Source organism: Protopterus annectens, chromosome 2.part1, assembly GCF_019279795.1.
Source record: "Protopterus annectens isolate FY-2018-M chromosome 2.part1, PAN1.0, whole genome shotgun sequence".
NCBI classification, from domain to species: Eukaryota; Metazoa; Chordata; order Ceratodontiformes; family Protopteridae; genus Protopterus; species Protopterus annectens.
This window is the reverse complement of record NC_056729.1, coordinates 1,391,155,932-1,391,170,396: the sequence shown is the minus strand read 5'-3', so window position 1 is coordinate 1,391,170,396 and position 14,465 is coordinate 1,391,155,932. Positions and strand designations below refer to the sequence as shown.

Sequence of the window (14,465 nt, the reverse complement as noted above, 5' to 3'; positions counted from 1 at the left end):
AGGAGATTGTTAGGGACAGGCATTATAAAGGCATACCTGAAGAAACTTTCTTTGTAGCCTAGTGCCCTTTGCTAACTACAGGCATGTTTCTAATCTATTTTTCAAACTGTTATTAAAAAAAGTGGAAACCTATCAGGTAGGAATGTATATGACATATTTCTTTCTGGATTTATAAAAAAAGCAGAGCAAATAGGCTTTACTCTGTGTGCTGAATGGTCTTTTGGTAATAGAGAGGGAATTGGAACCTATTTTTATTCTTTTAGATCTCTTCCCAGTACTAAACTGTGCAGACTATGTGGGTGTTTTCTGAAATGCCTGTATTACAGACTTGTGGGTGTAGATGTTCAACACTATAAAACTTCCCAAAGAATAGTCTCTAGGATATTGTCATTCTGAGTTCAGTGAAAGGCATCTGCTACTTAAGACCTGTCATATTTCACCCATGCAATATAGTCTTATTTATTTCAGTTTGATGACCGGGGAAGTCCACTGGGCCAAGAAGAACCCGTTTTCAGTGGAGGCCTGGGGAGAAAAGCTCCACAATAATTACAAGTTACATTTCACATGTTACAAAAGGACATAGTTCATACAGCTAATTAAACATTTACAGATAACCTATTTGCAATTGGATTGTCACAATGTTACAAAAATTAAAAGACATAATTCAATACAGAAATTTAAACATTTAGATAAAGTGAATATTTTTGTTATAAACTCAATTGTAGGTTTAACATTTCAAAATACTAGCCATTAGTAGGTTAGGAAAATATGCATGGAGAGGGTAATAGTATATTTGAGATCGGAGAGTATAGAACAATAGATATTAGAGAGAAAATTCATTTTTGGTAGGGGAGGGATTGTTTGGTTGGGATGAAGTAATAGTACAGATAGTTGGATGAGTCAGTGCAACGTGGAATGAAGGTGGGAGGGGTTTAAGTTGGAGAGTGGCAAGGGCATTCCCATTTGGAAGAAAGATGAGAGAGTAGCTGCGATTTGAAATTTATATAGTTAGGTAAGTTGCATAGGTGTGTGGGGAGAGAGTTCCACTGTTTAGCTAAGGAGTGGGACAGCAGTCGGTGGCCAGGAGGTCATGCAGGTTTGTGGACCTGAAGGAGATTTTGGTTACTGGATCTGAGTGAGCGGTTGGGAATGTAAGGTTTTAAGGAAGTAGTGAGAGCTGGGCAGTTGGCAGGTTTAAAGATGAGCTTGTGGACAATGGTGAGTTGTAGGTAACTGAGGTAGTTGGGTAGTTCAAGCCAGTTGAAGGTGAGGAGGGAGTGGCAGTGGTGGGATGAGTTTTTTGAATTGGTTGCAAATTTGGAGAGCTTGTGGTAGCAGGATTCAAGTTTGGACCAAAGGCCAAGATGGAGATTGGTGAAATGAGGGGCACTATACATAAGGGAGGGGGAGTAGGAAGGTGGATGCAAGAGCTTGATGGGTAGAGGGGCTTAGGAAGCAGTTGTGCCTGTAGAGGAGACCTAACCTTTGGTAGGTTTTCTTGATTACAGAGTGGATGTGTGTATCAAATTTTAGTTCTTCATCAATAATGATGCCAAAAAGCTTGGTGCTGGAAATGATTTCAAGTAGGGTGTTGTTTTCGCTCTGTATGGGGAATGTGGATTTGTCAATGGAGTTTTTGGTAGGAGAAGAAAACATTAGTTTGGTTTTATTTGCATTTAGTGCCAGATGGTTAGACTGCATCCAGGTTTCTGTTTTGGAAAAGGCTAGTTGGGTTTTTGCTAAGAGTTCGGAGGGGGAGAAGGCTGAGCAGATGATTGTTGAGTCATCTGCATATTGGATGATAGATGAGTCTGGGATGGATTGGTGAAAGTTGTTAATGAATAAATTGAAGAGAAGAGGGCCAAGAACAGAACCTTGTGGGACACCTGTGGGTGTGGGAAGGAAGGGAGAGGTTGAAGTTTTCCACTGGACAGCTTGTTGGCGATTTGACAAGTAGCTGGAAAAACAGGTGGTGGTGGTGGGAGAGAGGTGTAGGGTGGAGAGTTGGGATATATTTAGGGTGTGTGAGATGGTGTCATAGGCCTTTGACAGATCTAGGAATAGTGTGGATATGAACTTGCCTGAATCGCGTTCGAGGTTTATGGTTTCAAGAAAGGAAAGAAGGGCAGTCATAGTGCTGTGGCCAGGGTGGAAGCCATGTTGGGTCGGGGAGAGAAGATTGCTTAGTGTTAGGTGTGCCATGAGTTGTGCTTGTATTGTTTTCTCTAGTATTTTAGAAAGAGGAGAAAGGATGGCAATAGGCCTGAAGTTAGTGGTATCAGTATTTTTGCCACCTTTGAGGAGGGGGGTGATGTAAGCATGGCACCAGATAGAAGGGACGTATGATTCTTGTATGGATCTATTTATAAGAATAGAGATAGGACAGGCGATGCTGTCTACAGATTGTTTGAGAGAGATGGGTGGAAGGTTGTTGGGTGCATTGAGACAGGGTTTGAATTTGAGGAGAAGTCTTTTTGACTTGGCTTGAGGCAGAAGGATATGGAGGATGGTTGATGATTGGGGTGGTGGCTGGGGCAGGATTGTGGTGGGAAGGAGGCTGATAGTTTAGCATTGCAGTCTATGAAGAATGAGTTCAACTGGCTGGCTGTTTCAAGGTTGGAGAGGTTGGGGTCATGGGCAGGGATTTTCTTTGTTGCCAGGATGCAGCATGGATGAGATGGAGTCCCAGAATTTGTTAAGATTTGTTGAGTGCAAGGACTGGAGTTTGAAGTAGTGGGCTTTCTGGTCTTTAATTATTAGGTTTTTTTTTGCGGAGTTTCATATGTTATTTAAGTTTTTGATATTGTTTCCATTTTTTGTCCCTTTGGTGCAAGGCTAGTTTAGTATCTTTTGATAACCATGGGCAGGGATTGGTTTTGATGCGTTTGGTTTGAGGGGGGACTTGCTGATTGAGAAGGGTTAGGAATGAGTGGTTAAAGCAGGAAATGGCATCATCTAGAGGAAGGGTTTTTAAAGGGGAGCAGTCAGTATGCTTTAAGCTTTCAGAGAAAGTTAGAGGGTTGAAAACGAAGAGGTTGCAGGTTTGGATGTAGTGGTGTTGTTTATGCAGTGGAGATGGGAAATGGTCAGCGAAGGCTGGTAGGTGATCGCTGAGAGGATAAGGTAATATTCCAGCTTTGGTGATAAGGTTTGGGTGAGTTGTTAGGATCCAATCAATGAATGGTACCAGAGGTATTTGGTCTAGCTGGAGATTGAATTAGTTGGGAGATGTTATACATGTTGATTGTGTGGAACAGGGCTTCAGAGTTAATAGTATTCTAGTTGATGTTGGTATCACCAAGTATATAGGTTTCATTTTTTATATTGGAGGAGAACCAGGACAGGATGTTTTCAAGTATTTTAGTATTATCACCAGGGGGAATATAGAGGGCAGCGATACATATGGACTTCTGGTTGTTTATTTTTAGTAAACCTATTATAATTTCAGCGTTGGCAAAGGTTGGTATTTTATTGGAATAGGGAGTTATGCTATGGGAGGTGGGGTAGGTTATTGTTAATTCACCTCCTTTTTTGTGGGCTCTGTCGTTGTGAATGAATTGGAAACCCAGTGGTAGGATTTCACTGTCTTTTATATAGGTTTTCTGCCAGGTTTCAAAAACGGCGGTAATGTCAGGGTGGTATGGGAGGAGCCAGGCATGGAGTTTAGGGATTTTGTTTTTTAGACTTTGTGCATTGTGTTGTAAGGCGAATGGACTTTGAATTTGTGGGCTGAGTGGAGGGTTTGGTGAGACTGATGTCAGAGATGGGTCCAGGGTAGGGGAGGATGTCACCAGATAGTGAAAGAGAGATGTGGTGGAGTAGATGAGTGAGGCAGTGTGTTGGGCAAGAGTAGCTTGGTTGTTTAAGAGTAGTGATTTTCTGGTAACACATTTAAGAGGTGAGTACAGGGGGGTTGGGTTGGGAGCAGTTTTGGTTTGAAAAAAGAGATTGGGTTAGAGGTAAAGAGTTCATGTGAGATGGATAAGTAGGATGGGAAGTGAGGTTGATGGTAAGATGTAGTGGAGTGTGTGTGAGAGTTATGACAATGGTTGGGAACAAGTTTGAGATAGGTAAGAGAAGAGAGAGAGATTAGTAGGGCAAATAGGGCTATAGGGAGAGATGTTATGTAGAGCATTGTAGGAGGGGTGGATGTTTGAGGTGGGTGGGGTTTGGCTTAGGTGTATTGTGATTGGAGAGGTGTTGGGTGGGGAGGAGTCAGGGGATGTATAACAGTAAAAGGTAGTGGGGGCAGGTGGAATTTGGAGTTTTGTTTTATCTGTCAAACTTTTCAGTTCCACTTTGTCACCAGATCACTTTTATCATAGGCTCTACCTAACAAGGGTTAATGGTATCAGAATGCCTTTCTGCATTTATACATGCACTGTGTTTTCCTTTGTTAACCTCATGGTGGGCTGCTGGAGACATCATGGGTTGAGATTACAGATGTTGCTGTGCCCTTTGCTTTTACAGACCTTACTGACAGATTTTTTTACTTTGCTTTTGCGTAAGACTATAAGTCTACAGAATATATTTAGTCTACAGGCATTTTGCTTTGAATTGGTTATATTTTATAATTGATAAGTTTGCTGTGTACATCATTGTATAAAGTGTTTTATCTGATATATGGGTTTTATACAAATACAGTTTCATGTTTTGTGCTGTATAAGAGCTATAGAACTTGAGAAAGAATCCATCCTCTTGCAGGTATGTCTAGTCATATCCTTAGACCTAGACTGAGTGGCAAAGAATCCTGTACAGACCTTGGGTTTTGCAGACATGTCTAGCTATAACTACAAAACCCAAGGCTAGACATGTCTGCAAAACCCAAGGTCTGCAGAAATGTCTAGCCATGATTTTATACTGGATGGCACAGAATCATGTAGACAGCAGCACATCTTTAAGTCTTGGGCATTTAGTACTGATTAACCAGTATAAAAGTACACATTCTGCTTCACAGGTCAGTCTATAGGAAGACAGACTGAGTATCCATAGGGTTACTTTTGAAAACATTAGCATGATATATAACTTGGTGAAACTGATAAGTTAGGGTGCACGTGTGCCAGACATGGAAAAATGCTTAGTTGTATTGATTATATTTTCTTAAGGTGTAGTGTGTGAGGGTCAATTTGTTGAAACACAAGTCTGAATTTTCTTAATGTTTTCATGTCACAGAATCATTATTCTAAAAAGATTATGTGTGTAATGTCATCCCCGGCTATATATAACGTTGCTGAGGTGCTGCACCCTAGATGTTATGTTAATCCTGGAGAAGTTCCAAAGCCCTATACCTGGAGGGCTTGAGCTGCTTTATCACCTGTTGTCATTTTTATCCATTTTGAAATAGGGATATATTGTTATGTTTTACATTTGCTTACTGTGTAAATTTGAGCAAGTCAGTTAACGAGACAGGGTTCCCAGGTCACTCCTGAAAAACAAGACAGTTGTGTCAGAACGATACAGGGTTCCCAGGTCACTCCTGAAAAACAATACAATTGTGGCAGGTGAATTTAGACAGTTAACAATTGAAAAGAAAAACAGTTTTGCTATGTGCATTGTGTGTGCTTGTGCTCATCTGTGTTGTTCAGAATTCTGTAGTAGATTAAGTGGAAGTATTATGAAAAAAGTAGTAAACACTTGATAGTCTTTTAGGTAATGCATTGTCTTCCCATTATGAATGACTGGGTCCAAATTTGCCTAGTTTTGGTTTTGCCACCTTTAAGACCAGCTGAGTTACATTATGAATCTACTGGAATGGAAGCAGCATCTTTCTCCCAGGGAGAATAATTCAGTTTTAGATCTAAATAATGTCTGAATAACTGGGGACAGGATTAGTGGAATGTCAGATGGTAGCCTGGGAAAGAGCGGGGTAATAACTTGTTTTAAAAATGAATGCAGCTCCTAAGCTTGCATGCTGTCCTAAGAAGAAAGCTGCTAGCAATACAATTGTTCCTTCATTCTCCAAAGTCTGTAGTTTTCTGTAGGCAGTTAAGAAACTTATTTATATTTAATGGCAAAATCTTAATTGCAATTGTTTATCTTATAGAGTCAAAACTTGACACCTGTAGAACGTGCCCCCTACTTAGGAGATGTTGCAGCTGTAGTAATCACTAGGAAAACAGAGACTGGAAAATCAGATGCAACTACTCCAACTGGACCTGTTACACGACCCGGTGGTATAAGAAACCTTCATGAATCCAGCTTCAGCTTGTCTGGTAAGCATTTAAATCTACCCGCAGAAATATAAGACTATGAGAAACATCAGAAGTAGAATAGTGATGAATGCAGGCTCAGCAGATTAACATTTATATTCTTTGTTCCAGATTGGCTTTCTCAGAATGAAACTATATAACTGCTTTTTACTGGACCATGACAGATTAGACTTCTAGATCCTTAGTCACAACATTTTAAGGATGAATCATTTTGAAATATGAGCATGACGGTATTCCTTAGATCCTTTTGCCCAGAAAAAGGAACCAGATTATGTGCTCTTTGTATCAAGATCAGATAATGTGGTCGTGTATTCTTCTGTTTTTGTTATAATGTAATCTTTCTGTCATGAGCCATTATATATCACATTTATGGAGTCTGTGGATGTCAGCAGAACTGTAGAAAATGTGAGGCAGATGGAGCTCCAGCAGAGCTGGGTGTCATCATGTCAAGTGCATCAGCTGAAAGCAGTCAAAACTCATTTTAAATATTGCAGGAGGGCAGCAATGGAGACCAGCTTTAAAGGCGTATGAATAACACTACTGTAGTTTAATGTGAAGAACATAACAGCCATCAACAACAGGTTATATGCAGGCTAATATATGAACAAAAATTAAAGGCCCAACATCTGTCTTCCAGTTTCCACTTTACTTCTTTTTCTATGTCTGTTTCTCTTGCTCTCCTTTCTTCCTTTCCTTTTTTTTATTTAAAGTTGTGATGCTCTCACCCCTCTCTGCTGCCATCTCAGATCCAGTTTAAGAAAGAAATGATATCTTGCAGTGTGGTTTGTCTAGAGGTGCTTCCCTACAGCAACAGGACAGTTTTTCCTTTATTAGGAGTCTATTTACTTGTTGAAATTTACAGATCTCGGCAAGCATTTGTTGCATACACTTTTTTGTACAGTACAGAATTAAGGGGCTGCAACAGCAGCTACAATGTGGAAACATTTCATTGTACATGTGTTTAATCCCTTAGTGCTGAACTGTTTGACAAAGATAGTACATATAATGTGTACTTTTCATTACGCGGTTGTTTAATTGAAGTCTTCAAACTGCAATGTAACATTACAAAAGAAAAAAGTGATCTTAGAGGAAGCTGGAGTGGCAAGGAGGAGTGCAAAATCAGGCAGTGATGGAGACCCAGTAGAAGTCAGACTTTAAAGTGCAAATATAGATGTTTAATAATGTGTACCCCTCCCTAGCTTACACATTTTAACATGACTCAAGCAAGAGCTGCAGCTACCGGAGTTCATCATTATAGGACACTTCCCTTAAACTTTGTCTAATAGTAAACCAGATTGTGAGTAGGCTCTACAGACTGCTTTTAGCTAGTTTTTAGTGTGTAATGATTGATAAGTAGCTTGGCCGAAGGAGCAAGCTGCACTCACAGCATACAAGACCTGTGGTAGCCCAGTAATACTGATAAGAATAAATGAGCTGATCAGAAAAAAAACATAAAAACAACTGCTGTTTTTCACTCTCGAATGAGAAGTACTACATTGTTAGGCATTCATCAGATCTGAATAGCCATGAAGGTTATTCAAATCATTTCCATCCCCCACAAGTCAAACCTCGGAGCTACAATATATAACATTAAGTATCCTGTTTTTTTGTTTATTTTGTTCTTTATTTCTTTGTTGTTTATAGCACTTTGTGTACTGTGTATTTTTTCTAGCTAGTTTCACTGTGTGTGAGGTATTAACTGGAAATTGTCCACTCTTATTAAGCATCTGTTGGGTTGTTTGTTTATGATAACTTGTTGCAGTTAAACTCTTTCTTTCTAGTGGCTCCTTTAGCTGTTTAAAACTTTCATTTAAAGGCTCACTGCTGCTTTTCAGCTGTGAGTAACATTGTTATAGTTGGTGGCTTTGCAGTTGCCCGCCCCTAGTGTAAATTTGATCTGGGACCCTCCTCCCAGTCTATTGTCATTACCTCATTCTACCCAGTACAGGGAGAGCATTTGAGAAGGCCAATCAGCTTAGTTTCTGCTACTCCTTTCTCTCTTTCAAAAAAAAAAAAAAAAAAAAATTTATCTGCTTTTACTATATTTGTGTTTTTTCCTACTTTATTTTGCTTTTGCGTCATCTTAAAAGTACTCAATTGTATTTATTACTGCTTGGTGTAACTCATTGTAAGCCTTTTAGTTTAAGCACCTGGGCTTCAGACCAGTTTTACATTAGGAAGGTTTGTGGTCTGCACTGTAGTGGCAGTACAAGTAGCGTACATCCTTCTAAGTTGGGAACTGCTGATTGAGGGCTCAGTGTCTGTTATTCTAAACGTGTATTAATTCTGGTTTAAGCACTTGGGCTTGAGGCCAGTTATTTTACATTAAGAGGGTTCGTGTTCTGCATTCTTGTGGGAGGAGAGGCTGGACTCTGTCCTTCTGAGCTGGGAATTTCTGGTTAAAGCTTATAGTGCCTGCATATTTGAACTGCTTCTTACTGAAATTGGTACACCTCGTTTGCTGTAGCATAGACTAGATGCAGGCCTGCTAAATCTAGCTTTGTTTGTATAACTTGAGCACTAATCCAAGTATTCTTTAAAGTATTCAGTTGTATTTATTACTGCTGGTAGTAACTTGATTAAAGTGTAGCTATCATTTCTAAGTCTTTTGGATTATGCACTTGGGCGTCAGACCAGTTGTTTTACATTAGGAAGGTTTGTGACCTGCACTGTGGTGGCAGGACAGGTAGCTTGCATCCTAAGTTGGGAACTGCTGATTGAGAGCTCAGTGTCTGTTATTCTAAAAGTGTATTAGTTCTGGTTTAAGCACTTGGGCTTCAGGCCAGTTATTTTAGGTTAAGAAGGATTGCGGTCTGCACTCTTGTGGGAGGAGAAGCTGGACTCTGCCCTTCTGAGCAGGGAATTTCTGGTTAGAGGCTTATAGTGCCTGCATATTCTAACTGTTTCTTACTGAAATTGGTACACCTTGTTTGCTGTAGCATAGACTAGATCCAGGCCTGCTGAATCTAGCTTTATTTGTATGCTTGTTGTTTGTTTATTTCCCTGAAATGCTAATTCCACCTAAAACGCGGCCTTTTAGCACTTCTGTGGATCCCTAGTGATATCTGCATTGCTTACTGTACTTATTTCCTTGTTTCACTTGAAAAAAGTTACTGTTTGTCGTTTTTGCATTTAAGTTACCTGTAACACATTGCATTTAAGTTACCTGGCACTTGCTCACTAAAGCAATTATATAAGTCAGCTCTAAAAAATTAAAAGCACTACACCCTCACAAACTCCCCTTGAGTACCTTGTTCCCCATTGGCCCTTTTTTCAATTATAAAGGAATTCCCAATACTATTCTAGCATGCCCAAAGGTCAGTTGTCAATCTCCTCTCCGGTCCAGCTGGTGAATCTGGGAATCTTGAGGCAATGTTACAACTGCCTCATGTACACAGACAACCCTCTCCTCCTCCCAACACATGTGAGAGATGCAACCATATAGCCAAACTGGAGGCTAAGCTCTCTCAACTCAGTACTGGCGTAACCAGTCAGGAGGAGAAGGAAACCACACTCACTACAATTCCAGTCTCACATAGACCTACCACGACATCAAACCAAACACATAAACACACAAAAACATACTCGGAGGCTCTAAATAAAAATCTGTCTAAGCAGCAGAGACCTCCAAAGCAGACACCCAAGCAACCGCTACCCCAAAACAAAACATGTGCAACACATAGCTCACAAAGCCAGTGTGCCGAACAGTCACAGCCCTTAAGGCTAAACAACACACCTGATACACTTGTAATAGGTGACTCTATCGTCAGGCACACTAACGTCCCGCTCACCAGGCTGAACAAGGAGAAGGTCACGGTGAGCTGCCTGTCAGGCGCTAGGATCCGCCACATAACACAAGCACTCAGGTCACTCCAAGGCAAGTACAAATATGACTCAGTCATTGTCCATGCTGGTGTGAATGACCTGAGACGTACCTTCCTGGACTACATGAAAAGAGACATAGAGGAGCTCTCTGAGCATGTAGCCCAGGCCGGTATGACCCTGACCTTGAGTAGCATCTTACCCTCACCAAGAATGATGCCACAATATGAAGACAAGATGATCAATTTCAACAATTGGCTTAAGTGTTGGTGTCATTCAAAGGGGATCCAATGCCTGTGAGCCTGGGATGACATGCTCGACAAGCCACGATGCTTCGCAAGGGACGGCTTGCACCTGTCACCCCTGGGCTTTCGGATATTGGCAAAGGCTCTTGCTACCCCCATAGTGCCTTTTTTAGGCAAGGCTCAAAAGACAAACCCACCTCCATAGGTATCACAAGGGATAAGAAACTAAGAGTAATGCTGCTCAATGCCAGAAGTCTAAACCTCAAGATGCACGCACTCGAAACTCTCCTTAGCATGGAGAACATCGATATCTGTGCAGTAACAGAAACCTGGTTCAAGGCTCCCGAGAGCACCCCAGCACTACCAGGTTATACCTCATACCATGGTTTTCGGCCCCAAAACTTGGACCGAACCACAAAAGGAGGGGGAGTATCAATATTCATCAAAGATACCCACACCTCTAGGTTGGTGGCACAGCACGAAGCATCAGAGACTATCCATGTGCAACTAACTGTGGGTAAAACTGCCTTCCAGTTTATAGCCTGCTACAGACCACCCTCCCAAACACAGGAACCCCACTTGGCCTTCCTGAGAATACTGAAAAATATTTGGTCTCTCCAAACACCATTATATTGGGCGACTTCAACTACCCAAACATAGACTGGGAGCATTACTCTAGCTCCAACACCCTAGCCCAAAGGTTCATAGAATTTATAAACTCAAATGCTATGGAACAACTTGTTATCACTCCCACAAGAGGGGAAAACATACTGGACCTGATCATCACCAACATGGGGACACAATGCTCCAGACCAGAAGTGTATCCCTCACTGGTAAGATCAGACCATAAACTAATCTCACTGGATATTCACATCCCGACCCCACCCCCTGCCCAGAAAATCACAGTGAAAAACTTCTCTAAAGCAAATTTCACATGCCTCAAAACCGAGGCGAAATCCTTCAAAGCCCCCGGGCCAGTGGAAAATACGGCCCAGATCGCAGAATCCTTTATAAACGCATTCTGTGAACACCTTCAGGAATGCATGGATCATGCAATCCCAAATAAAACCAAGACCCAATCCTCCAAAGGCAGACGTCCTGTCTGGTGGACCCCAGCCATAAACAAACTATACAATAGAAGGAGGAAGCTACTACATGATAGAGCAAAATCCCAAAAAGGGAAGGCATCTCTGATCAGTATTAGCAAAAAACTATGGGCACTCATAAAATCGTCTAAGGACAGCTTCGACTGAAAAATTGCACAGGACACTAAGGATAATCACAAGGCTTTCTTTAGTTATGTTAGGAACCTGGGTAGGAATTCCCAGATATGCTCAGAATTAGTCCAAAATGACAAAAAATACACCGAGCCCACAGACATTGCCAACATCCTAGCTGACAGGTTCAGTGCAAACTTCTCCCCCCTCTCCCCACCAAAAGGGCAAATATCTATCCCAACAGAGTGCTGCCCCCCTGACATCTCAGATGCTCAGGTAAGAGCCGCCCTCTCCAAAGCAAAAAACACAGCATCAATCGGACCAGATGGTGTCCCGGGCTGCATCCTACATGAACTCCAAGAAGAGCTAAACCCAAACATAAAACTACTGTTCAATCTTAGCCTTACTACAGGATATGTACCCAAAGAGTGGCGTACAGCAACAGTGGTCCCTCTCCACAAAGGTGGTGCCTCAACGGATCCTGGAAACTATCGCACCATAAGCCTGACTAGCTTGGTCTGCAAAGCTATGGAAAGGATCATCATGGACCTCATAAATAAAGATATTGGGGACCTACAGACACTGGATCCTACCCAGTTTGGCTTTGTTAAGGGCAGATCCTGCCTCTTAAACCTGGTCGATTTCTTTGAAACAGTCACCAAGGCCATTGACGAGGGGAAGGTGGTCCACACAGCCTACCTGGACCTCGCAAAAGCCTTCGATACAATACCTCACTCGGGCATTATAGATAAGCTCACCAGCTTAAATATAAACCCCTATGTCACTAGATGGGTTGCAAACTGGCTCAAGGACAGAACCCACATGGTTAGAATTGCTGGAGCCATGTCAGACTCCAAACCAGTTACAAGTGGCGTCCCACAAGGCTCAGTCCTGGGACCTCTCTTGTTCGGTATATATTTCTCGGCGGTACAGGCCAACACGGAAGGACTGTGGCTGACCAAGTTCGCAGATGACTGCAAACTGGGTGCCATAATCAACTCTCCAGCCGACGCAAGCATCCTCCAAAAGGGCCTCATAGAAACAGACAACTGGTGCCAGAGCCATGGCCTCAAGCTTAACACCAAAAAGTGTATAGTCATCCCTTTTGGCAAAAACAAAGTGCCCACAAATTACCACATAGGTGGTAATCCATTAAGTACAGAAGAAGTCATTAGGGACCTGGGGACCCAAGTTGATAGCAATCTCTCATTTGACAACCACGTGGCCAAAGTGGTTAGAAAAACATTTTATATAGCCCACCTAATCATGAAGAGATTCACATCTAGATCAGGGGAGGTCATCGTACCTCTTTACTTATCCCTCATCAGGCCCATAATTGAGTACAATGCCCCTTTTGGGATGTACCTTACCAGACACCTGCAGCAACTGGAAAGACCCCAAAAGTACCTCACCAAGAGGATCAAAGGGCTCAACAGATGCCATATGCTGCCCGGTTAAAGAAACTCCAGCTCTACTCAGTGGCATACCGCCGGCTCAGAGGCGATCTGTGCCTGACGTATAAAGCCATGTCCAACCCAGAATTAATGGACATGCTGCACCTCAGAAAATTCAAATCCCATCGAGCTACGCGCTTGAGAGACTTGAACCTCAGCACTGAAATAAATAGGACATGCTGGAGAGACAGATTCATAACCCAGAGAATCCCTTCACTCTGGAATAAAATCCCAGTCCAGGTTAGGCAGAGTCCCACATTGACTCTCTTCAAGAGGAATCTTGATGAGAGGATGGGAGATCGTAGGTTTACCCTGGCTATCACTTCTGTGTCACTGTTAGATAGAGGCACAGTATACCAACCTCAAAAAAAGGCATAGCAAAATTAATTTAAAATGGGTGGTGAAAGCCAAACACACTCTGGCTAGGCTTATAAATGCCCTAGGGCAGATAGCCTAGTATGAACCTATGAACCTATGAACCTATATGCAAAGAGGGATTTGAGCCCAGCCTCCTTTTGTATTTTCCACCCTTGGCCTTATTAAAAGTCTAAAGCCTTGGCTAGAGTTGGTATGTGAGTATTCCCCTCTGCCATTTGAGGGTTAGAGCCCTTAGCTATTCATCTCACCTGTCCATGTTATAGTTTTCAGAAGTGGACCAGCCACTGAAGAAGCTTTCCGTCTTCTCTGCATTTGGGCTGAAGGAGGGAGTGATAAAGACTCTGAGTGACCTCCAGAGTGAGTTTTCCTTTTGCTCACTATAGTTTTAATTGCTGTAATACTACAGCTAAGAATGCTGTCTGAGAAATCTGCCTTTGCAGGATAGCCTGATAGAGGTTGTCCTCCTTTAAAGTGAAATATTCTATCCTGGATGCCTCTTTCATATGAGAGGTCTTATTAAACTATTCTTCTCATGGCCTGGTGGTTGACCTGTTGAAAATGAACAGGCCCTTCTACCATTGCAGATCTCTCTAAGCCTTCCTCCATGTCTTTCTCATCTAGTCTTAGCCAAACCTTCCCTAGGAAGAGTAACCACATTGCAGACCAAAGAAAGCACTTAGTCATATAGTTTTGCAGTGTTTGGTATATCAGCTATGTCATCCAAGAGGATACTTCCACTGGCCTAGTATTCACATCCCTGACTACAGTCTTGTGTTGCCCAGCGAGATGATGGTTTTACCTGGCTTGCAGAGTCATCACCAAGAACAAATGGCTTCTTCATGGTCAACCACACATTAGAATTCTTCAGTTTGTCCACAGAAAGAGCTGTGTTAACAGCTCAGGCTGTGACTGCAGAGCTCTCACGACAGGTTCAGACTTTACTCATCTGAGGGAATTTAGAGGTCATCCTTCTTTAAGAATGAGACCTGAGGTCCAACCTCTACCTCATTCTGATCCCAGAGGGGACAGATTATGTCTACCTCATTCTAGACCTCAGCAACACCAACAAACGCATATAACATACCACCTTCTAGATGATGATAATTCATGGAGCATACCTTTAGTATACCTTTAAGGAGC

The 14,465-nt window shown here is 42.0% G+C and overlaps 1 protein-coding gene across 3 annotated transcripts in view; it reads left to right on the top strand.

Annotated features, from left to right (window-relative positions):
- DPYSL5 (dihydropyrimidinase like 5) overlaps window positions 1-14,465 on the top strand; it is a 1,161,038-nt gene that overhangs the window by 1,059,819 nt on the left and 86,754 nt on the right. For all 3 annotated transcript variants that reach the window (XM_044062869.1, XM_044062871.1, XM_044062870.1), the window contains exon 12: window positions 6,044-6,212. In XM_044062869.1, the coding sequence (XP_043918804.1) occupies window positions 6,044-6,212 (169 nt within the window). The remainder of the gene's footprint in view (window positions 1-6,043; window positions 6,213-14,465) is intronic.